The 23,789-nt window shown below is 37.8% G+C and overlaps 1 protein-coding gene across 9 annotated transcripts in view; it reads left to right on the plus strand.

Moving 5' to 3' along the window:
- Positions 1-288: 288 nt before the first annotated feature.
- Positions 289-23,789, plus strand: part of ank1a (ankyrin 1, erythrocytic a) — a 57,475-nt gene continuing 33,974 nt past the window's right edge. For 3 of the 9 annotated variants that reach the window (XM_060882697.1, XM_060882699.1, XM_060882700.1), the window contains exons 1-20: positions 290-494; positions 5,466-5,567; positions 7,874-7,972; positions 8,122-8,220; positions 8,425-8,523; positions 8,986-9,171; positions 9,300-9,398; positions 9,481-9,579; positions 9,786-9,884; positions 10,048-10,245; positions 10,361-10,459; positions 12,064-12,162; positions 12,400-12,498; positions 13,515-13,712; positions 13,832-13,930; positions 14,586-14,684; positions 15,446-15,643; positions 21,871-21,969; positions 23,337-23,435; positions 23,535-23,633. In XM_060882697.1, the coding sequence (XP_060738680.1) occupies positions 471-494; positions 5,466-5,567; positions 7,874-7,972; positions 8,122-8,220; positions 8,425-8,523; positions 8,986-9,171; positions 9,300-9,398; positions 9,481-9,579; positions 9,786-9,884; positions 10,048-10,245; positions 10,361-10,459; positions 12,064-12,162; positions 12,400-12,498; positions 13,515-13,712; positions 13,832-13,930; positions 14,586-14,684; positions 15,446-15,643; positions 21,871-21,969; positions 23,337-23,435; positions 23,535-23,633 (2,292 nt within the window). In that variant the 5' untranslated portion in view covers positions 290-470. Of the gene's footprint in view, positions 495-5,465; positions 5,568-6,478; positions 6,576-7,578; positions 7,743-7,873; positions 7,973-8,121; positions 8,221-8,424; positions 8,524-8,985; positions 9,172-9,299; positions 9,399-9,480; positions 9,580-9,785; positions 9,885-10,047; positions 10,246-10,360; positions 10,460-12,063; positions 12,163-12,399; positions 12,499-13,514; positions 13,713-13,831; positions 13,931-14,585; positions 14,685-15,445; positions 15,644-21,870; positions 21,970-23,336; positions 23,436-23,534; positions 23,634-23,789 lie in introns of those variants that run through there. The other 6 variants (XR_009649248.1, XM_060882704.1, XM_060882698.1 and 3 more) reach the window with 5 other exon arrangements.

Below are 23,789 nucleotides of genomic sequence, written 5' to 3' on the forward strand. Positions count from 1 at the left end.
ACCATTCAGTGTAAGTTTTCGCTTGTCAGAATGCATCGTGCAGGTCTGACTAGATGTTATAGACATTAGGGAATAGACAACACAGGAAAAAAGTCAAAGAGAGAGAGAGAGAGAGAGAGAGAGAGAGAGAGAGAGCAAGTGGTTTGGTGAAATTGTGTTGATAGACACAGCTTTCTGTTAGAGATAAACCCTTTGGCCCCATAACATCCCCCAACACCACCCACCTCTCACAAGTACTGCTTAGTTGAGTGTGTGTGTGTGTGTGTGTGTGTGTGTGTGTGTGTGTGTGTGTGTGTGTGTGTGTGTGTGTGTGTGTGTGTTTGTGCGTGTGTGCGTGTGTGTGTCCTGGGGTGGACCCACAGCCCAGTACCAGGAGCCTTGTGCCCAAATATTCAGTGCATCACAGCACAGCCGTGGGGCAAGAGACAAGCGAAGAGACAAAACTGGAGAGAGGAAGCAGGTGAATAGGCATGCCGAGCAAGATCACTTGGGGAGTGAGTAATAGCTTTTGTGCTTTCTTTTTTTTTTTTTTTTTTTTTTTTAAATTAAATCTGCTTTTTATTTTAGACACAGTCTGACCATCATTTTTAGTGTCTGGCTGTCTGGCTGTAACCTCATTCGCCATTTCTTTTTTATTTATCACACGAGACTCATCGTTTTTGGCAAAAAACAAACAAAAAACAAAAAACAAAAAAAACAAAAACTTTGATCATGACAGAATTTCAGGAAACAGGAAGTAAAATGTATCACACATTACAGTAAATAAGTTGAGTGCTTTTCTATTATTATTATTATTATTATTATTATTATTATTATTACTACTACTACTACTACTACTACTACTACTACATCTTCCCAGGCTGTGAAATGAAGGGAAATTTAAAAAACAAAGATCTTACTGAAGAATGATGTTTGCTGTGCATACACATTAGAGTAGAGCAGAGTGAAAGAGTCTTGGGGATTCTTTGCACATTTCATTTGATAAAGTAAAACCCGGGGTTCGGATACTTCTGGGTTACCATGGATACAAAACTATCAGCTAGAAAAAAAATTAAACTGCTTGATATATGCCACCCAAATTTTTTTAATAACATAAGTATCAGGTATATGGAATCAAGGTATAGATAGATAGATAGATAGATAGATAGATAGATAGATAGATAGATAGATAGATAGATAGATAGATAGATAGATAGATAGATAGATAGATAGATAGATAGATAGATATATAGATAGATAGATAGATAGATAGACAAATAAATAAATAGATAGATAGATAGATTCATTTAAAAGTTGTTTTTCCTTAGAAAGTTGTATTATTATTATTATTATTATTATTATTATTATTATTATTATCATTATTATTATTATTATTATTATTCTGAGTACCTTTGTTTTACAGTTCCATTTGAACTGTATATGAAGAAAATGAATACCAGGAATTACTGTATATAAAGACTATATATTCTTTTATGGCATAATATTTCAGCATTTCTTCATTTAGACTCTTTTCAGTCTCTTTCTCTGATTCTTTTATTTTTAAGTTTGTTGACTCGATAGAAGTGAAAGAAGAAACGGAACAAAGGCACAGTGGCAGAGCTCAGTGTAGAGACTCAACTTCAGATTTTCCCATAGTGCAGTCTGGGATTAAACAGGCAAATTTCTAGTTACTTAGTTAGTTACTTAGTAGTCCCACCCCCGACCCTACCCCCAACATAAATACACAAAATAGGGTTTTTGTCTAGGGTAAAGTCTGCATGCAGTGTAGTACACAAGCCTGTCTGTGTATGACAGAGAAGAATGATGGCTAGTTTATAATCAGACTCGAAGTCGGCATATAGTGTTTTTTGTTCTTGTCATTTTACGGCATTCTGTGAACATACTGCCAGCAATAAAGGTGATATAGCTACTCAGTCTTCTACTGCAACGCTCCACCCACAGAATGAGTAGAACCAAGTAGAGAAATGTGAGCTAGGAGAGAAGCATGCAGAAAATGAGGAAAGCGGAGTCAGCAGAAAAAATATACCGATCCATCTTAAAGCCCATGTTAGAGATTTTGAATTATTTTACATGAGGTTTGATCAGGACCCCAAGCTGATACGATCAGAAATACTGGGATTCATTTAGATGTGAATACAAGCGTAATTAAACATGTTATCATACTTTATGCTGCAAAGTGCTGCAGTTACTTCACTTCCTCAGTGCAAGCTAATCGTTAGTTGCGTGTCAGCATTATGCTCAAGTCCATGGAGGAAGTCTGAATCAATAACCAGCTTCTGTAACTTTATACATTAGGGGGATGCCGCAGAGTTTTGGTTAATTCGGAAAAGACACATTTATGAACGTTGCAGATGTCTGAAGTGAGATCAAATTTGTCTTGGTGAAGGACATGGGCTGGATTTTTAACTTGAGCTTTCTCATTTTTTCTACTTTCTTGCCTTTGTACAATACACATGACCCCTGTTTTTCTGTTTTGTTGCTCTAAAATTAGAAAAGCTCAGTCAGTTTGAGAATGCTAGTTCCAATTAATCATATAAAATGTAATGCTTTTCCTTAAATATAGGCTTCTATTTTATATATATAGGCTATATATAATATGGGCTATTTATACGGCTTGTTTTGTTGTGCTGTTATACGGCATTGTCACTATTTGCAGTGTCACCTGTTTAATACATGATCGATATGTCCGCTCTCTCTCTCTCTCTCTCTCTCTCTCTCTCTCTCTCTCTCTCTCTCTCTCTATCTCTCTCTCTGTTTGTCTTTGTGCCTCTGTTTTTCTTTCGCTCTTTCAGGCAATCTCACATGCAGACACACAATTACAGACACACAGACAAACACACACCAAGCATGCATGCATTCACACACCATCGCACATACACATACACAAGCAGGCACGTGCACTCCTTCTGTTGTACACAAACACACTGCAGTGTGATGTCTTAGTGGTGATGTCATCCTGTCTGCCGCAGCACTGGTGCACAGAAAGAGCGAGAGTGAGAGTGAGAGAGAGAGAGAGGCAGAGAGAGAAAGAGAGAGACAGAGAGACAGAGAGATAGAACAAAGGAGAGGAACATGACGACAAGAAAGATTACTTTAGAGTTATATGATCTGTAGGTGGAAAATGTAGGAGTATCATCTGAACAGGCAAATATCAAGAAAGGAGTATGTTTGTCACATCTGTATTTCTACTGCACAGTGATTCAAATTCTTGATCAGCTTCACAGCATGCTGAGCAATTATAAATACATACAGAGTAATGACAGTGAAGCAGCATCTGAAAACATCTAAATAAAAAGGAATGCCTTATAGGTGTAACGTTAGTAATTCGGATCAACGATATCCTCCTCCTTTTCATGGTGGTGTTGTAGTAATTCAGGTTCAGGGTTTTTGATACAGCAGTAATGCAGTAGCATAAATGACTAATAGGTTTGGAGTTTGAAACTAGATCTCCTGCTGCAGTGTAAATGAAAGGCAGTGAGCATGGATACACAGTAAGGAACTTGCTATGGGAATCATAAGACAGTCTGTGCTGCCTTATCTCGTACAGCCAGACACACTCGTGCACTGACGTCAGCAATCATCCAAATTCAGTTTTCGCAAATACGGAGCACTCAAATCATGCTTCAGCAAGACACGCTATTATTTAAACCAATATACAGTGCTTAAGACTATCATTATTCATGATTTTACTTTCGATGTTATCCAAATTTGATGTAAATGTTCAGTGTTACCTTTAAAAGTCTACAGATTATAACATGAACTCTTTGAAAGTCTGTAGCTAATTTAGTACAGGTACTGAATTGTCTGACATGATGCCTTAAGTCCAGATGAAAGCTTTATGGTAGAGCATTATATTACATCAGCAGCAAATAATACAGTGAGAGAGAGCTAGTAAATTAGTCTGTGTGTGTGTGTGTGTGTGTGTGTGTGTGTGTATGTATGAGTGTGTGTGTGTGTGTGTGTGTGTGTGTGTGTGTGTGTGTGTGTGTGTGTGTGTGTGTACTGTGTGTGTGTGTGTGTGTGTGTGTGTGAGAGAGAGCTATTGTAACAAATGGGGCCCTAGTAGGTCACTATAAGACGTTACCATGCCAGCTCTTGCTGTGTGGCCATGCATGTGTTAGAGTGTGTTTTTGTGGGTGTGTGGCCATCAGCTTTATTTAAACACTTCAGAATCACCATGGCAGACATGCCTACACATCCGTAGTCACCGATAATTAATACTTCTTCAAATCTCTTCCTCAATTCTTAATGGCAAAGTTCTTTTCGATCATTTCAGTCCTGAGTTCCTCAAAAGCTGAACCTTTTCTGTGAGTCCAGTTTGCAGTGACACAGGATGTAGAGTGAAGATGAAGGTGTGTGTGTGTGTGTGTGTGTGTGTGTGTGTGTGTGTGTGTGTGTGTGTGTATGTGTGTGTGATGTCTTACTGCTCTGGGGCTGTATGGTAAATCTTCACTGCCTGGACACTCCAGCAGTCCTTACGCTGTCTGAGGGAACCTCTCCACAAGATTTGCTACCTCAGACTTCTGGAAATAGCTCTGCTCAGTCTGCCCCTCTACACACACACACATACAGTACACACACACACACACACACACACACACACACACACACACACACACACACACACACACACACACACACACACACATGCCTCTGGCTTCTTTAAGTCTTGTGGTTAATTTTGGGTTGTTTTTCTATGTGTACTTGTGTTTTACATGAACTTATAGAATGCAATTTACGGAGGATTGAATGTACATCCTCTGTATGATGAAACAGCTCAGTCCTCTATAATATAATAATATACAGTGAACAAAAGAGCGTATTCTATGGTTATGCGTAAAGAATTCCCAGCTTGAGTCACGCGTCCTTGTCTTTTTTCCACAGCTTCTTTGTTTGTCTACCGAATGAGTCTGCATATGAGAATTATTTTATTGTGTGATCCTTGACTACACTAAATAACACTAATGTATTGATACAAACACTATATGCAAATGCAAATTGAGCTAAACACTGAATGCAATACACAATAGATTTAACCCTGTTGCTACCAGGGGGACGCACTGGAGAATTGTAAGTAGCATCCTGACCTGACTGTTAAGTCTTTAATTCCTGTGATTCTTCGTGAGGTGTCTTTACCAAGGTCTTTCAGAAAAGCACCATGAGTCATTCTGAATGTACCTTGTGTTGTGCTTGTGGATTGTTGTCATGTTTAACCCTTTGTCTTAATGTTAGAAATGGAGATGTTCCCTTACCTTAACACTACTGCTTTCTGTGTTGTTTTGTAGTGTTGTGTGCTTTCTGTGAATGCTAATTGTCAAGTATTGGGTCACCATGTCTTAAATGTCATAACGCAGAAGTAACGTGACAATCTTACGCACGTGATCCCTTAATTTCCAGATTAAGTTTCACAAATAATTTCACTCTCGTTATTCCCACCTCTCTGTATGTCTGTATATCTGCCTCAGACTGATGCTGCTACCAGTTTCCTACGTGCTGCCCGCTCAGGTAACCTGGAAAAGGCTCTTGAACACATCAAGAACGGTGTCGATATCAACACAGCCAATCAGGTGAGACTCGCCTAGACCTCTGTGTCTGTTTCCATCAGTAAAACTATCTGCTTCATGTCTGTTGTTTAACACTGGATTTCTCTGTAGGACAATCCAGTCTGTTAAGCATGAAATGTTTTCTATTTAACCTCGATCTTCCGTTCTTAATATTCAACAGCTTCGTTCTCGCCATATTTGCTGCTAAATATTTCAGTATGTTGCATCAGCAAGCGTTTACTGAGCTGGAATACTGAAACCCAGTCAGAGGATTAAAGGAACAAGCAGTGCAGTGAAAAAAAAAATCACTGCTTATTCATGGAAATGTGAATGGTTCTAACTGTTAATGGCTGAGAAATAAAGCTACTCAATTTGCATTCTCCATTATAGATTCATTTATAATAACCTCTCTTAAGTATGTGTCTCATGCCTTCTTGAAATCCTGAGCAGATTTTTATCCGCACTTTGTTTTTACTGACAGTTGATTTTGAGTCAGAATATAAGAGAATGCTCGAGCTGTAAGTATAGATTTGATCTGTGATATGATTTGTTTATTTCTGAGCTGTGTAGTGATATTAATGGTGTGACAGCTCTTTTAAAAGTATTAAGCTGGTGAATAGGGAGTTTCCTCATCTATACGTCATAGAGAGAGAGAGTCGTGTGTGATAAGACAAAAAAACAGGGTGTGAGCCTGTCAAGTGTGAGGCTTATCAATAATGCGCAGACACACAACATCACAAACAATCTCCAGAATGTGTATGTGCGCGTGTGGTAGGAGCTCATATAAGTTGTTTAAGTGTATATAAATACTGTTTATTCCCATATGTGTGCGTACATGTGTATGTGTGTTTGTATGTGTGTGTATATGTGCACTGTGGTTATTCACTTCTTCCGCCTCCTTCACCATGACATATAAATCTCTGTGTTGGGTCCAGCACAAACCAAGACGTTTTAGCAGCAGTGTTTGTGAGGATGAAAACATACAGCACCTCTGTGTGATATTAATCTCTGAGCTCATTAATCAAGCACTCAGTAAGTACATTCTCATGAGTGGGTTGCACAACCTGGCAAACTCGCTCAATGCAGCGAGACAACAAAAACATTCACTTTCTGAGCAAGTTTAAAAACGAGCATAAACAGCATAAGTGTTCTTCATAAGCATTCTAGCAATGAATAGCATGTAATTAAAATAAGTGCTAATTGTTAATGTGATCTATAAAACTGAGAGTTAATGTTGTCTGTTAGCTTAGTGTCATGATAAGTGGTATTGTATGAAGCTTGGACATGAAACTTGCATGTGTTTTGCACAGTAATGTAATAATAATGTAATACAGTAACCTTCATTAGTATGCAGCATGCAACCTGCAGCAGTACCTGCTCAGTTCAGCAGCGGCAGGGATGTGAAATCCGCATGACTCGCCACAGACACATGAATCAAAGGATAAACATATTCCAAGGTCCTTGTAACACCAGCTGATATAGCTTTGTAGCTTTATACAAAAATACAATACTATGAAATGGCTTTCTATTACAAATATCAGGTGTAGGACCAAGTGAAGCAATTAAGAATAGAAAGAGAAGGATTAGAAACATAGATTACTGCAGAACGGGAGAGAAAATCGAGACATAATTGGTAACTGATGATCAAATAGTCCTTGGGGCCTTCAAGAATAACTCCTGGCATCAAGAGACCCCTTCTGGAGGCATCCATTTACTACAGCAGCTTTCATTAACATGGACATAGTGCACATGCACAGTCTTGCTGCTGCTCTGGGTCGATCTTTGGCATGTGTTTGTGAGAAAATTGGCCAACGTCAACATTGTCAGCATCTATCACAGATAATTGATTCTAGTCACTGCATCATCCTCTGTTTGATTCCTCTGTCCATCCATTCTCTCTTGTTCATTTCTTTGTTTATCCGTTGTCTGATGGGGTGAGTGGTCTCTGGACACAGAGGGGGATAATATTAGCGATGTGAGAAAGGTCCAACCTCACATGTCCGGTGTCGATGAAGGAAGGCTGTGTGAGGTTAGACCTATCCCACACAGCTTGTATTCTTCCCGGCGGAGAGACCACCAACCTGCCATCCTACGCTTCATCGCAGTCCATCACTCTCATCATCATGGCCACTTATTAGTATCTCATATTCAGTCTTTATATTCAGAGAGGAAATAGAAGGTCTTGTTTTCTTAATTAAGGTATCATATGCTACACTGAATTGCCCCCACAATAACAAGGGCATCAGGATCTTCTGGTGCTCTGGGGTGTGTGATACCACATAATGGAGCCTCCACTGTGAGGTCTATTCTGTTCTTTCTTGCCTTTACAGAATGGACTCAATGGGTTACATTTGGCCTCAAAAGAAGGCCATGTTAAAATGGTGCTGGAACTTCTGCACAACGGCATTGTGTTGGAGACCACAACAAAGGTAAAGAAATGTCTGCTAATCTTTAGCTAAGAAAAGCACTTATGTTTCTTTTCTATACCACACAGCTCTAAATTATAGAGCTCAATCCTAAAGTAGGACCTTTTCTGTCCACTTTAGTCAAATGCCTTTCTCTTGTTGTTCCTGTGCAGAAAGGCAACACTGCCCTCCACATTGCTGCATTGGCTGGACAAGAGCAAGTGGTCACAGAGCTGGTTAACTATGGAGCTAATGTCAATGCCCAGTCTCAGGTTAGATTAAAAAAAAAAAAAACTTTGTGTGTAGTAAGTCCAGTAAAGGGCAACTTCATGTTATGCTCAAATGATGGATAAAAAAACCCAGAACCATATTATCAAAAAATCAAATATTTTACAGATTAATATTCAGTATTAATAGAGTCATGGAAATGCAGCATAAAACCCTAATGTTTACATTTCGATTCATTTCTATAACAGAAGGGCTTCACTCCACTTTACATGGCAGCACAAGAGAATCATCTGGAGGTTGTGAAGTTCCTCTTGGACAATGGAGCCAATCAGAGCATTCCAACTGAGGTAAATTTAAATACGGTGTCAGACGTTTATGGATAGCAGTACAGGGCACGATGGTTAATCCTGCAGGGTAGACTTCCCGGTCCAGGGTCCTCAGTTTGATTCTGAGCTTAGGTTACAGGTTACTGTGTGTTTGGAGTTTTACATGTTCGGCTCATGAAGGTTTCCTCTGGAATCTCTGCTTTGCTCCTACCTTCCAAAAACATGCCTGTAGGTGGATTGGTGACTTTAAATAGCCTGTAAGTGTGAACGAGGGTGTAAAAGTGAACAGAGCCATAAGATGGACTGAAATCCTGTCCAGATTTTATTTCTGCCTAATGTGTAGTATGCCTGCTATATGCTTCAGATCCACCATATCTTCTGACCAGGATAAGGCTCTTACTGAAAATATATGAAAAACAAAAAACTAAACAAAATGAAAAATATTCAAGTTATCTTCCCTTTTTTTGCCTCACCATCTATTAGGACGGCTTTACGCCATTAGCTGTGGCTCTTCAGCAGGGTCATGAGAATGTAGTGGCTCTGCTTATCAATCATGGCACCAAGGGAAAGGTTCGCCTCCCTGCGCTGCACATAGCAGCACGCAACGATGACACTCGCACTGCCGCTGTGCTTCTGCAGAATGACCCCAATCCTGATGTACTAAGCAAGGTTTGTGTGTGTGTTTGTGTGTGTGTGTGTAATTTCCAGACATGCTAGGTAAAATTATTTCTGTGTGCATATTAAGAGATTATACTATATCTGTTATATATGGCTTCATTTCCCATGACTCCTTGCAGACAGGCTTCACACCACTCCACATTGCAGCACACTATGAAAATGTGAACATTGCCCAGCTGCTGATAAACAGAGGAGCCAATGTGAACTTCACTCCCAAGGTATCTTTCTTGAATGCATCACTTAAGCACTGGTTTTGTCTTATCATTGCAGTTTAACAGCCTGATCCTAATTTATTTGCAGAATGGGATAACACCTCTGCACATTGCGTCCAGGAGAGGGAACATTGTCATGGTCAGGCTTCTGCTGGACCGGGGAGCAACAATTGATGCCAAGACTAAAGTAATGATAGACTGCTAAACATTTACATTAACACTATTTGACTCACTCAAGACTAGGACAAGAAAGATACAAATGCACAATACCACACAAACTTTTTTCTTCTGACACCAAATGACCTTTATATGTTTTTGCCATTTTTACTGATTGATTGATTGATTGATTGATTGATTGATTGATTGATTGATTGATTGATTGATTGCACACAGGATGAGCTGACTCCACTTCACTGTGCTGCCAGAAATGGTCATGTTAGGATCCTTGAGATCCTGCTGGACCAAGGAGCCCCCATACAAGCCAAGACCAAAGTAAATATACAGCCAGTGTTAAGTTTTTAACATTCATGCATAGCATACACTGACTGTTATATTGAATAATAATTTCTATCAAATGATCTTGTGGTAAACCATGCATACCTTGTATGTAGTTAACCTCATGCATGTTATTTATTATACTTTACCCCGCCTACAGAATGGTCTCTCCCCGATTCACATGGCAGCTCAGGGGGACCACATGGACTGTGTGCGACAGCTCTTACAGTATAACGCTGAGATTGATGATATAACACTAGACCACCTGACACCCCTACATGTGGCAGCACACTGTGGTCACCACCGCATGGCCAAAGTGCTGCTGGATAAAGGAGCCAAGCCAAACACCCGTGCACTGGTCAGCCAAACTTACATATATTAGGACAGTGTATATTAAGTCAATAGGAATTTGTCGAGCCACAGCATATATGGTTTGCCTTTCATATCTAATCATGTTTTCACTGTATACGCAGAATGGCTTCACACCTCTCCACATAGCCTGTAAGAAGAATCACATCCGTGTAATGGACCTACTACTAAAACACTCTGCATCATTGGAAGCCGTGACAGAGGTAAGAGATTTTCCAAAAATGTCCACAATTTTCCACAAATTGGTTAAAACAAAAGGAGTTTTTAGGAGGTCAGAAAACCAGGTTCTTTTATGATGTATTTCATTCAATGACTGTCCATTCATATGGAGCTCTTAGCATGCTATGGATATATGATTAAATTGATTCGGTGGTCACCTTGCCAGGATTTGATCTGCATGTTCAGCCAGTGTCCCATGGGATTGTTGTGTATGAAGCCACCCGAAGACTGTCATGCCTTCTTTTGAACCAATGTTGTGTCAGTCAGCTGTATGGTCTGGTCTTCATCAGCAATCAGGTCTGTGCTGGACTTAGAGTTTACGATGACCCATTGGTTTCTCAGGAGCTCTCGGTTGCACCATTGCAAACTGTTGTAGAAAGGACATTATTTACATTTACACTATTTACTGTACAGTGTCACCCAAAGGAGGATGGGTTCCCTTCTGAGCCTGGTTCCTCTCAAGGTTTCTTGCTCATATCATCTCAGGGAGTTTTTCCTTTTGCCACGTCACCTCCGGCTTGCTCATTAGGGGTAGGGATAGATATATAGTATCATAAATTATAAGTTAATCTTTTTATATTAATTTAAAACTTTAATTGTATATATTAATTTATTTATTTTTATCCTTATTTTTTCTTCTTCTTCTTCTTCTTCTTCTTCTTCTTCTTCTTCTTCTTATTATTATTATTATTATTATTATTATTATTATTATATATTTATTTCATTTTCTCTCTCTTCTGTTTCCATACTTCTGTAAAGCTGCTTTGAGCAATGGGAAATTGTTAAAAGCACTATACAAATAAATTGAATTGAAATTAAAATTATTTGTGGTAGATATATTTCGGTTCAAAACACTTTATGCAATGATCTCAAGTTGAAAATTTTCAGTCAAAATCAAATGAATCAAAATTCAATTCTGATATATTTCTGAACTGTAATTATTATCTGGTCATCAGTATCTCACACCACTCGAGAATATGATTAGTAAATCTGCACCATTACATAGTTAGACTGCAGTCATGTATATTGAGTGAAACGGCCCTTAGCTTGGATCTTCCTAGATTTTTACCCTGTGTTTCGTACACACGTCATCAACAGTGACCGAGAAGGAGCACATGGAAGGTGTAATGCATGTGAATAAGGTGCATTATTTATTCGATCATCTTGAACGGCTTTGGAGAAGAAACTAGACGTAGATGGACTAAGTGCACAGCAATCAAACTAACATCAGTGATCCCTCATGATATAATACATTGCTCAATACTGATACTTATGCTTCCATTTTAAGGTATCGATAGATGTTATATTTAAGCCATCCCATCTAATATCACTGACTATTTCAATCTTGGGTACGGATACTCATTGCTTTGTTATGAATCATAAAAGTGGCTGGAAAATATTGTTCATAAAATTACTAAAATGACTGTCAAGACTACAGCAACATTAACTTATTTAGGATGAAGTTCTTTTGCCAGTAATGTAATAAGGCTTTGCTCTATTGTACTGTTAGTCATTGTGTGTGTGTGTGTGTGTGTGTGTGTGTGTGTGTGTGTGTGTGTGTGTGTGTGTGTGTGTGTGTGTGTAACAGTCAGGGCTAACCCCACTTCATGTGGCCTCCTTCATGGGTCATTTAAACATAGTGAAGATCCTGCTGCAAAAAGGAGCCTCTCCAAATGCCTCAAATGTGGTGAGTCACAAAATCTCATACATCAGAGCAATAACAGTTCAGTGCTGTTCAGAGTTCAGAGCAATAACAGTCCAGTTCAACACTGTCTATTGCATGATCTGGCTTTTAATCAAAGTTTGTCTTTCTAAATTGGTCAGTAATCTCTGCACTTATAAATGCGTTGTTCAGCTTGAATATTCATTTCCAGGAATGGTTTCTTTAACTTTGAAACAGATTAATTGTGTTTATTTTTTGTAGAAAGTGGAAACGCCCCTGCACATGGCATCCCGAGCAGGTCACTGTGAAGTTGCAGAGTTTCTGCTGCAGAATACAGCTCCAGTGGATGCCAAAGCCAAGGTACAGAGATCCTCCACCTACACAGATATGTTTTTTAACAGTTTTATTTTGTTAGAAATGAGCAGCCTAACTTCTTTAAGTTGCTATTAAATTAGTAATGGTGCAGTCATGTGCTCATGACTAGAGGGAGATCGTTTGTAAGCTACAGACTTCTCATGGTTTCAAATAGACAAACTCCGCTTTTGATAAAGCAGCAATCTACACAACAAACTACAAAGAATTTCAGATTTTTGTTTGTTTGTTTCTGCTGTGATCTTTTCATGTTTAGTAGCACTACTTTATTGCACGATTACAATAAATTATAACTTGTCATCATTTATTGTTATTTCATATCGGCTGATAACAGCTATTAGTCTAGTTCCGCTCTCATGCTCTGTCAAGATACGTAGCTGTTTTGACCATTATCTGCTTCATTTCATTCATTCAGAAAATACTTGGATGTTAAAAATATATTCATCCATGAAAATATCCATGTATCCAGTATCAGTGTTTTTGTTGTTAATAAACCATAATTAATTAACCTTTATAAGAATAGTCCATTTGCTTCCTGCTTCATACAACATAAGCATAGTCACAAAATGCTACACATAACTTGGTGAAAAACCAGCTTTGTTTATGAAACTACATTATCTTGAAAAGAGCTGAGCTCCTGCTATACTACTTAACAATGTATTTAAACTAGTCGCATCACCACTTGTGGCTAACTTCTAATCCTGGAAATCAAGGCATGCATTTGTGTATTATAGGAGGAGCTTCTTCCTTCAGGCCATCAGACATGTCCACCTTACTGATCCATTAGCACTCCATAAAGACTCACTCAGTAGACATGCTGCACTCTGCACTGCTCCTACATATAACATAATTGTGCATCCATATTCAATTTTATTTCTATTATTTCTTATTTATTTTTATTTCTACTTATTTATTTGAGTTTATTTACATGCACAGTCTACATGCACTAATTAACTCTTAAATCATGACTCCCAAATTATTTAAAGCCTTCATGTTTCCTTTAGGATGACCAGACCCCGTTGCACTGCGCTGCCCGCATGGGCCACAAGGAACTAGTGAAGCTCCTGCTGGAGCACAAGGCCAATCCAAATTCTGCCACCATGGCTGGACACACTCCACTGCACATCGCCGCCAGGGAGGGACACACACAGACAGCCAGGATCCTCCTTGACATGAATGCCCAGCAGACCAAGATGACGAAAGTAAGTTTCTGCCCTTGCGAATAACATAAGGCTACCAGCTGCCACAACAAGCCTGAAAACCATACAACTATAAATAGATATATTATTTAACCTTTAATAACCTTTAACTATCTTTGTAGAAAGGCTTTACTCCTCTCCATATGGCAGCAAAATATGGAAAGATAGACGTGGCAGAGTTACTTCTTGAGAGAGGGGCAAACCCAAATGCTGCAGGAAAGGTATGTACTCAGGATTCAAGATTCCTGCAAAGATCCATATTATTATTCATACTAAATCTCATTGTTAATCTTAGTTAACTGCTTAAATGTTTAAAAAAGAGACTCTATACCACTTAGAGTCTGAATTTCTAGTGTACATTAGAAAGGACAAAAGAATCGATTTAATCTAATCTCAGAACTTTGTGTTTGGACATTTTGACATTTTAATCTCAGATTTCCTTCTTGTACACCACATCCCTATCTTTAGCATCGGCTCAACAGCTTACAGCTCAGGCAAACTAATCGATTGGATAACAAACATAAAAAACATCAACCCAAACATACAAATTCATGTCAACTGTAGCTAGTGTGCAGATCTTTACTTTGATCCAAAAGGCAATGAAAGTTCAGTGATGTTTTGTACTTTATATTCTCAGCCTGTACTGTGAGCCAGGGTTCATTCAGAATTCGTGAAAGACCACATTAAGTTTCAATATGACTTCAGCAGGAAGTTTCACATTTATGTTTCTTTTCATTCTCAGTCATTAGTGTGTACAGAGTTCCATTTGTTGCTACGTTACATTAATGACCAGGTTTTATAAAAACACATACTGTAGATAAAAAGCTATGTAGTCTCTTCCTGTTGTTCTCATCATTTATTTATTTTCTCCTCTAGAATGGACTCACGCCATTGCATGTAGCTGTCCATCACAATAACCTGGATGTGGTAAACTTACTGGTTAGCAAGGGCGGATCTCCACACAGCGCAGCAAGAGTGAGCAGATCTTTACAATGAGAATCCCAAAACTCACGCCAGGCAGAAAAAAGTTCACTGTCCTTACTGACAGTAACAGTTTCACTGAAGACTTCCAGAAACTTCTTCTTACAGACAGCTTTAACATACAAACAATGGAGCCCAGAAGCCTGAAACCACATATAAAACCATATTCGTTTTCAAAATTGAAAATAAACAGAATGAATGTAAAAATATTTAAAATAATTTAAATAAATGTTTAATATCGTCAAGATGTCAGCTCCAGATTCTGCACTAATTGAAGCACGTTTACATTTATGGCATTTGGAAGACCCTTATTCAGAACGACATACAACAGTATTCAGTGGATTTGATACAATATGAATCATCAGATTTTTCAAACTAGTGGAGTTCATGACCATTTTCAATGTACTTCCATTATAGTAAAAGGAGATATACGAGATAATAGGACTTTTTTAAAATTCATTTAAATATTTCTAATTCAGTTTACTGATAATAATATAAATAGATCAGCAAATTTGATGTTTTCTAATTTTTTAAAGAATGTAAAATTGAGACTGGGACATTTGTACTTTACTGTATCCTTACTGGATTATTTTGAATCTGTTTATTAATGTCTCATTATTAGTCTCATTATGTAGAAGCATCTGCATTACCACAAAAAAGATAAAACATTAGATTGAGCGCATGAATACATGATGTTTAACAACCCACATTGCTGTACTGGACTGAATTACTAGAGACTGTTCTCTTTACCCTAGAATGGCTACACTCCTCTCCACATTGCCTCCAAGCAGAACCAGTTGGAGGTGGCCAACAGTTTGCTGCAACACGGAGCCTCTGCCAATGCTGAATCCTTACAAGGAATCACACCACTGCACTTGGCTTCCCAGGAGGGTCAAGCAGACATGGTCTCGCTGCTCATTTCCAAGCAGGCCAATGTCAACCTAGGCAACAAGGCAAGTACACATTCCTCCTTTCTTTTTTTTGGATGAAATGTTGTCCTCTTTGTAGACCAATTACATGTTACTCAATCCTGTACTCATGTATGAAATCATCCATTTTTGGGTGATGTGGTTGAATTTTGTTAGATTTCATAAGATTTCATAAGATGTTGCAAGAACAGGTACAAACCCTCACCCCTAGCCCATACTTGCTGCTGTTCCAGATTCTCCAAGATGCTCAGTATATCTTACTAACCAACTGTGCAAAATGGAAATGAGATTATTGAATCATTTTTACAAGAATTCAAGGCATCTTTGCTTTACAGCATGACCATATACATACACTACATGGCCAAAAGTCCTTGGACACCTGACCAAGTGTTTTTCTCCAAACTGTTGTTACAAAGTGACAGGCTCCAACCAAATCTTGTCCAGCATGAAAACAACCCCGTGCACAAAGCGAGGTGCATGAAGACATTGTTTGACAGTGATGGAGTGGACAAACTAAAGTGGCCTGACCTTTTGGGATGAACTGAAATGGGAACTGCACCCCAGATCTCCTCACCTGACTTCAGTGTGGTGAATGAGCCCAAATTCAATTTAGTTCAATTTTATTTGTATAGCACTTTTAACAATAGACATTATCAGAAATATATCAATTCAGCATATAAATTTTACTTTTATAAATGAACAAACAGAGCTGATGGTGGCAGGAACAAGAAACCTTGGGGGGAACACATCCTCAACTGGGAGGATATAGAATAAGATTCCTTATATAACTGTATACTATATATGCCTGGTTTTGAATTGGTTCCATCCACACAATGAATAAGGTAGCTTCAGGTTGTCATCCTCAGCAGCCACATCCTCAGCAGCAAAGAGCAGCCTCCACGTGATGAGACTTCAAGCGCAAGTAGGACATTAGGATGAATTAGGCAGGACCAGAGAGCAGAAGGAGTCAGGATCACTTGAATCTCAGGAGTAGCATGTGTGAAAGACAGAGAACGACAGACAGAGAGGGGAAGATAGAACAGATTATATGGTCATTTATTGTCACATAATGGTTGATTATGTGCATTGTGTGCAGAGTGCAAGCAGGGGCTATGGCAAGACCTACAGTGGCCAGCAATCCTCACCCTAACCTGTCAACAAACCCAAGTTTATGTGTGACAGTGTAGAGTCGACAACATCCAAACATCCAGTTCACCAAAACACTCAATGCCCATGAACCCTTCAGATCTGCTCCTTTACAAATCCCAGCATAGTCACGCTCCAAATATTTTTGAATTTATTCATGGAAAACCCCTTGAGATGCAGCATCTCATTTTCAAGGGGGACCAGAAACATACAACCGATAAAGTGCATTCGATACAATACAAAACAAACAAAACATTACAAGACAATTCTGCTCACAGATCCCCCTCCCCTCCCAGGGCCATTTCAGAATCTCCAAGGTATACAAATGTTTACAAAAACAGTTATTTCAGGAACCATAACAATTACAAAAACTGACAATCAGTTTTCAAGAACAAGATATTTCAAGGAACCATTACAATTAAAAGCATTTACAATCAGTTTTCAAATAGGTTAACAACGATGTTCTAAAGGAGCCTAAAGTAGTATTAGATCTCACAGATGGAGGCAGATTATTCCAGTCAGAAGGAGCATTAAAACAGAAGGACCTCCGACCGACTATGCACATGACAGGGACAATAAAAGTCAGACATTGAGAGTGTCGAAGAAAATAACTTGGAGCATTTTGTACAAAAAATCTTTTCAAATATGGTGGTAAATTCAAATAGATGCATTTAAAAATAAATTGAAGCCAGTGATACTGTCGTCTTTTATCAGGCAGCAACCAGTTAAGCTGATTATATAATTGGCAATGATGAGTTCTATATGGGCACTTTAAAATGAACCTACACAGATTATTAAATAGAACATCTAGTGGTTTAAGATATACATTGTACGTGTCTCGATAAACTATATCTGCATAATCAATAATTGGTAAGATTAATTGGGTAATTATCTTTTTTCAAACTCTAAATGTAAAACAATTTGATGACCTGTATAGAGGCATTAAACAAGAGTACGTTCTTTTTATTATATAATCAATGTGTGGTTTGAAATTTAATTCTGGATCAAGCCAAATTCCCAGATATTTAACAGAGGTCTCTTTTGTCACTGGAGTACCATTATCAAAATACAGGTTAAGTTCAGCAGATTTAAGAGAATGATGAGTACCAAAGAGCATACATAATGATTTTTTCATATTAAGTTTTAAGAGGTTACTTTTAAGCCAATTTTGAACTGATTTGAAATCTGTCTGTAATTTGTTCTGAAGAAGAAATGAGTTGGAGCTTGAAAAATAGACAACAGTATCATCTGCATATAAATGTACTTGACAGTTATTACACACTTGTGGGAGATCATTAACAAAAATAGAAAAAAGAAGGGGGCCAAGGATAGAACCCTGTGGCACACCTTTATCCATAATACATTCATCAGACTGTGCATCTTTGAATTGAACAAACTGACGTCTGTTATGGAGATAAACATTGAACCATAAGAGAGCATTTCTATTAAAACCTATGGATTTAAGATTGTCCAAGAGCAAGTAGTGATCTACCAAGTCAAAAGCCTTAGAGAGGTCAAGAAATATAGCACCTGTGCATTGATTCTTATCACAGGAGGAGAATTCATCGTTAGTGAATTTGAGTAAAGCAGTTGTAGTAGAGTACCCGGAACGAAAACCTGATTGATAAGGAGATAATATGTTTAACTGATTAAGAAATTTATATAATTGTTGATAAATAATCTTTTCAAATATTTTGGTAACTGTACAAATAATAGAGATTAGACGATAATTACTTAAATCTGTATTATCACCTCCCTTAAATATTGTTACTCTTAGAGTTACTAGAGTTACTCTTGCTGGAATTGGAATGGAACTCATATCTAAAGACATATTGTACAAATCAGAAAGTGGATATATTAATATACTGGATCCAAGTTTAAGAAATTTAGCTTCCAACCCGTCAGGTCCAACACTACCATTTTTTAATTCAGAGATGGATTGAAATTCTTCAGATGGCTGAATTCTAGAAAATGAAAAATGATCCATCAGATTGATTTGATAAACTAAAAGAAACTAAATAATCAGAATATAGTGAACTACTAATTTGAGAGAAATGTGCATTGAATGCCTGAGCGATCATAAGAGGATCAGAAATAACATTATCATTAACAATAACGCTATTAATAGAGTCATTATTTGATTTATTAAGGAGGTGATCTAGATGTTTCCAGAACTGTTTAGGATTATTCCAATTTTGACTAAAGACATCCTTATAGTAGTTAGATCTTGCATTCCGAGTTTGTGTTTTGCAGTGGTTCCTAAGTTGTCGATATACTTCCCGATCAGTAGGGTCTCTAGATTGTTTACATTTTTCCCACGCTTGATCACGTTTTTTAAAAAGGCTTATTAAATCCGGAATAATCCATGGGAGATGTCAACCTTTCACACAAATCGTTTTAAATGGAGCAAGTTGATTAATTACATTCAGAATAGAAGAAATCCCATGCATTCTCAACAGAAGGAATTAAGTAAAATCTAGTCCAATTAATATTAGCCAGGTCATTTATAAATTGTTCAGTATTTATATTTTTGCATTGTCTGACTTTAATATATTTGGGTGGTAGTTTGGGTATTTTAATTTTCCACACACAGAAAACAATTGAGTGGTCACTAAAGCTGTCAGACAATATGCCCGATGTACTTATTCTATCTGGATTTGTAACTAGTATCCAGTCCAGCAAAGATGAGGAACGACAACCAGTTCTGGTTGGATCTTTTATTAACTGAGTAAAATTGGCACCTGCAATCATATTTCTGACACTCGAGGAGGAACGGTGAAGCCAATTGCAGTTAAAATCACCAAGAACCATCATTTCACTGTTTTTTCTGAGAGAATTAATTGTATTAATAATTGACTTAATTGAATCAGATGAAGCAGATGGTGGCTTATAGATATTAGTAATAATTATATGTTTGTTGTCATGGAAAATTATTTTTACAATAAGTGATTCAAAATTAACCGGCTCAACAGATGGAATGAGAAGTTCACCTGTTAAATTTGTAGAGACATATGTTACTAACCCACCTCCCCTGGAGCCCCTGTCAGCTATAAAAAGAGCATAACCATCCATCTTTATTTCAGCATCTGATATTTTAGTGTGTAACCATGTTTCAGAAAGAGTAATGATATGAGGCTTATGATAGGAAACCCAAACTCTCAGAAGATCAATTTTTGGTATTAGACTTCTTATGTTAAGGTGGATTATTTTTAGACCCTTAAATGATTCTATTCCTCAAATTTAATAAGTATGAGATGGGGCATAGGAGAGAAAGAGGACATAAAGCAGAAGACATACATTGACAAACACACAGACAAACAGGACATGACACATAAAAGTGAAAAATAGGAGGCTCACTGCAATTGCAGATAACAGGTACAGCCTGCTGCTTCTCTACAATTTTAATTAACTGTAGGGCTAAAAATATAATAAGGAAAATCAAATAGACACATAGAAATGTGTATTAAATGTGTACTAAATCACCAGAGAAAAATAGACTCAGAATAGCAAGCACTTAAGAATCACAATTTGCCCACTAGGTATTTCAGAGAATTACACTCACTGAGGTCTTACGACATTGGCATAGTAATGTGCGACAGAACGCCGCAGAATCCGGCAAACATAGAACATGCTTGGAGATTACAATCAAAAAAAAAAAAGTGCTTGCAGTGACATGACCAGGCATGTACAGTACTTAAATAAGAAGTTTAAAGTATTTACCGCATATGGTGTATCTTTCGTAATGTCAAACGTTATTTAGCCGTTAGAACGATGACCAGAGTATAAGTTGCATCATGGAGAAGAAACGAAATCCCGAAAAAACTCATGTGCTTCCCCGGGGGTGCGAAAAAGCTTGGGTTTGCCATCAATGATGACTCTCAGAATAGCAGGGTATAGTAATGAATAACTTTTGTAATCTAGTGTAAATCCTTTCATGGCGTGTGGAGGTTATTCTATTAGCAATAATAGAATATGCTAGACCAGGGGTCGGCAACCTTAAACACCCAAAGAGCCATTAGGACCCGTTTGCCACAGAAAAAAAAACACAGGGAGCCACAAAACGCGTTTGACATCTAAAATGAAGATAACACGGCATATATCGTTTTTTTAACTTTATGGAAAGTATAGAAAAAACTGTAGTGTGTTGCATTTATGAAATCAATGAACTGCTACCGAGTAAACGAAATTTTATTTCTGCAAACAAACAAAAATATTTTGAACAGTTTGAACTAACCTTAACAATAAAGACGCTGGGTTGAAGGTTACTTTCAAATAAAATGTTCAATGTCTAATTGAGTCCTCTTTGTATTCATGACATCAAAACTTTAACACTTAAGTAAAGTATAGTTACAGATTCGAGTTTCCCGAGTCAATAACTCCTGAACTAAAAGCTCTTATTACACAAATAACACCTCTTTTCTATCGTAGTAATGTAGAGAGGCAGCTACAACCTAATTGTCCTCAAAATCGGCTTTCCTCCGCGTTGGACAAAATACACAAGTCTCTATATGCAGACGGCTGAGAGACAGATTCCAAGGGACCGTCTGCAAAGTGCAAAACCCGAAAAGCGAATACTAAAAAACAGTCAATAACTTCACTGTAATACACTGTACACTGTACTAAGTTATTGATTTTTTATTATGAAAAATCATAAAAATTATACAAAAAGACATTTCTCCCAAATAAGTGTTGTAGTATAACTATCAGGACATCAGTGATGTGTGAGCTGAATTTGGTGACAGTACAGTGTATTTTGCACTTTGCAGACAGTCCCTTGGAATCTGTCAGGTGTTCGCAGCTGATTGTCTGAGCTGATATTGAGAAAAACAAAATATGTCGTATATTTTGAGCGACAAAAAAAAAATTAAAAACGGTTTATTTTAATGTTACAAGAGCATCATAATCTTAGAATCTCATTTTTAAAAAAACTAACTAACTAGAATAAAATAAAATAAATTTAAATTAAATATTTATTTTTCAAATCTACAGGGAGCCGCAGCAGAGGGATGAAAGAGCCACTTGCGGCAATAAATAAGACAATAATTGTCTTCTGCCAGTGAGTGAGAATTAAAAACATTGGGAATGTATGTTTTATCTTTCTTCAGAGCGGCCTGACCCCACTTCACCTTGTTGCTCAAGAGGGTCATGTGGGCATTGCTGACATCCTAGTGAAACATGGGGCATCTGTATATGCTGCCACACGGGTAAGATGTCATGCCATTGACATTAACTCTGGATTATTTAAGACTGTTTATTTTAATTTGGTGTTGTGGGACTGCATTTCTTAAAGTTGCTTAAAAATAAATGAGCTCCAGTTTTAGTTTAGGTTATACATTCATTCATTTTCTACCGCTTATCCGAACTACCTCGGGTCACGGGGAGCCTGTGCCTATCTCAGGCGTCATCGGGCATCAAGGCAGGATACACCCTGGACGGAGTGCCAACCCATCGCAGGGGGCACACACACACACACACACACACACACACACACACACACACTCATTCATTCACACACTACGGACAATTTTCCAGAGATGCCAATCAACCTACCATGCATGTCTTTGGACCGGGGGAGGAAACCGGAGTACCCGGAGGAAACCCCTGAGGCACGGGGAGAACATGCAAACTCCACACACACAAGGTGGAGGCGGGAATCGAACCCCGACCCTGGAGGTGTGAGGCGAACGTGCTAACCACTAAGCCACCGTGCCCCCCTTAGGTTATACAAAGCTTTATTATTTATATGTCAGATTAAAGCAGTCTGAATGCCAATGGCTCTGGTGTATAAGATAAAATCCCTGATAGCAAGAATGTTTGGGCTACATGAGAGTCATGAAATAGTCCTGGCAGTCGCATCCACAATGACGATTTGTGCCAAGTTCACCCTTAGCATCTGTTAATAGCTGAACACTTTGTCAGCAGCCTCAGAACACATATGGGCCACATAAAACTATTTGCCAAATTCTATTAGAAAAAAAAACAGTTGACTAAAAATTATTATATACCAGTAAATTGAACCTTTTTTGTAACATTATTGCTAATGTGTTGATTCTGGTTGTTATCCGTGTGGAAGTTGTGCCCACCTTTATATATTCAAAGATTCAGAATAAGTTGTTTGCTACCAACGAATACATAAAAAGAAAAAAAATTGCCATCAAATGTAGAAACGGTTGCAAAATATGTTAAGTTATATGAATATTACAATCCAGCTCATGACTGTTAAGCTAGCACAAAAGTAATTAATAATGGTTGGCTCCTAAATGTTCCTGTGATCATATATATATATATATATATATATATATATATATATATATATATATATATATATATATATATACATGGGCATAATCTAAATCTGTTTTGGCGAATATCCAAGCAGCAGATCAGTCCCAGTATCAGTCAATTGTTCAGAAATACACCAGGCCAGCTCGCCTGCGCTCTATCTTGAATGCAGCACAAAAGCATTTGCTGTTAATATGGTTTGGTGTACATATTTTGTCGGGGTTCTATCAATTGTATCTGGTTCTATGCTTGTTTTTTCAATAACGGGTTAAATGTTGTGTCCTTTCAGATGGGCTACACTCCACTTCATGTGGCTTGTCATTATGGCAACATTAAAATGGTTAAGTTCCTCCTGCAGCAGCAGGCAAATGTGAACAGCAAGACGAGGGTAAACAGGAATAAGAAGTTCCTGGTGTATTTTTAAGAAACATTTCTTACATATTCATATTTGTAATTCAGTAGCAGTAATGACTGTGTCATGTTGCAGGCAGGATATACACCCCTTCATCAAGCTGCCCAACAGGGCCACACTGACATTGTGACCTTGCTTCTGAAACATGGTGCCCAACCGAATGAAATTACTACCGTAAGAACAAATTTTATTTTATTTCCAGGTCTTCTAGTGTTTTTTATACAGTACACCTATTACATTGTTCAATCAGATATACACTGCAAAACATTCTCCTAATGTAATACAGCTACAGAATAGACTTATTTCTAGGTATTAAATGATTAAATGACA

Source organism: Tachysurus vachellii, chromosome 12 (genome assembly GCF_030014155.1).
Source record: "Tachysurus vachellii isolate PV-2020 chromosome 12, HZAU_Pvac_v1, whole genome shotgun sequence".
NCBI lineage: Eukaryota > Metazoa > Chordata > Actinopteri > Siluriformes > Bagridae > Tachysurus > Tachysurus vachellii.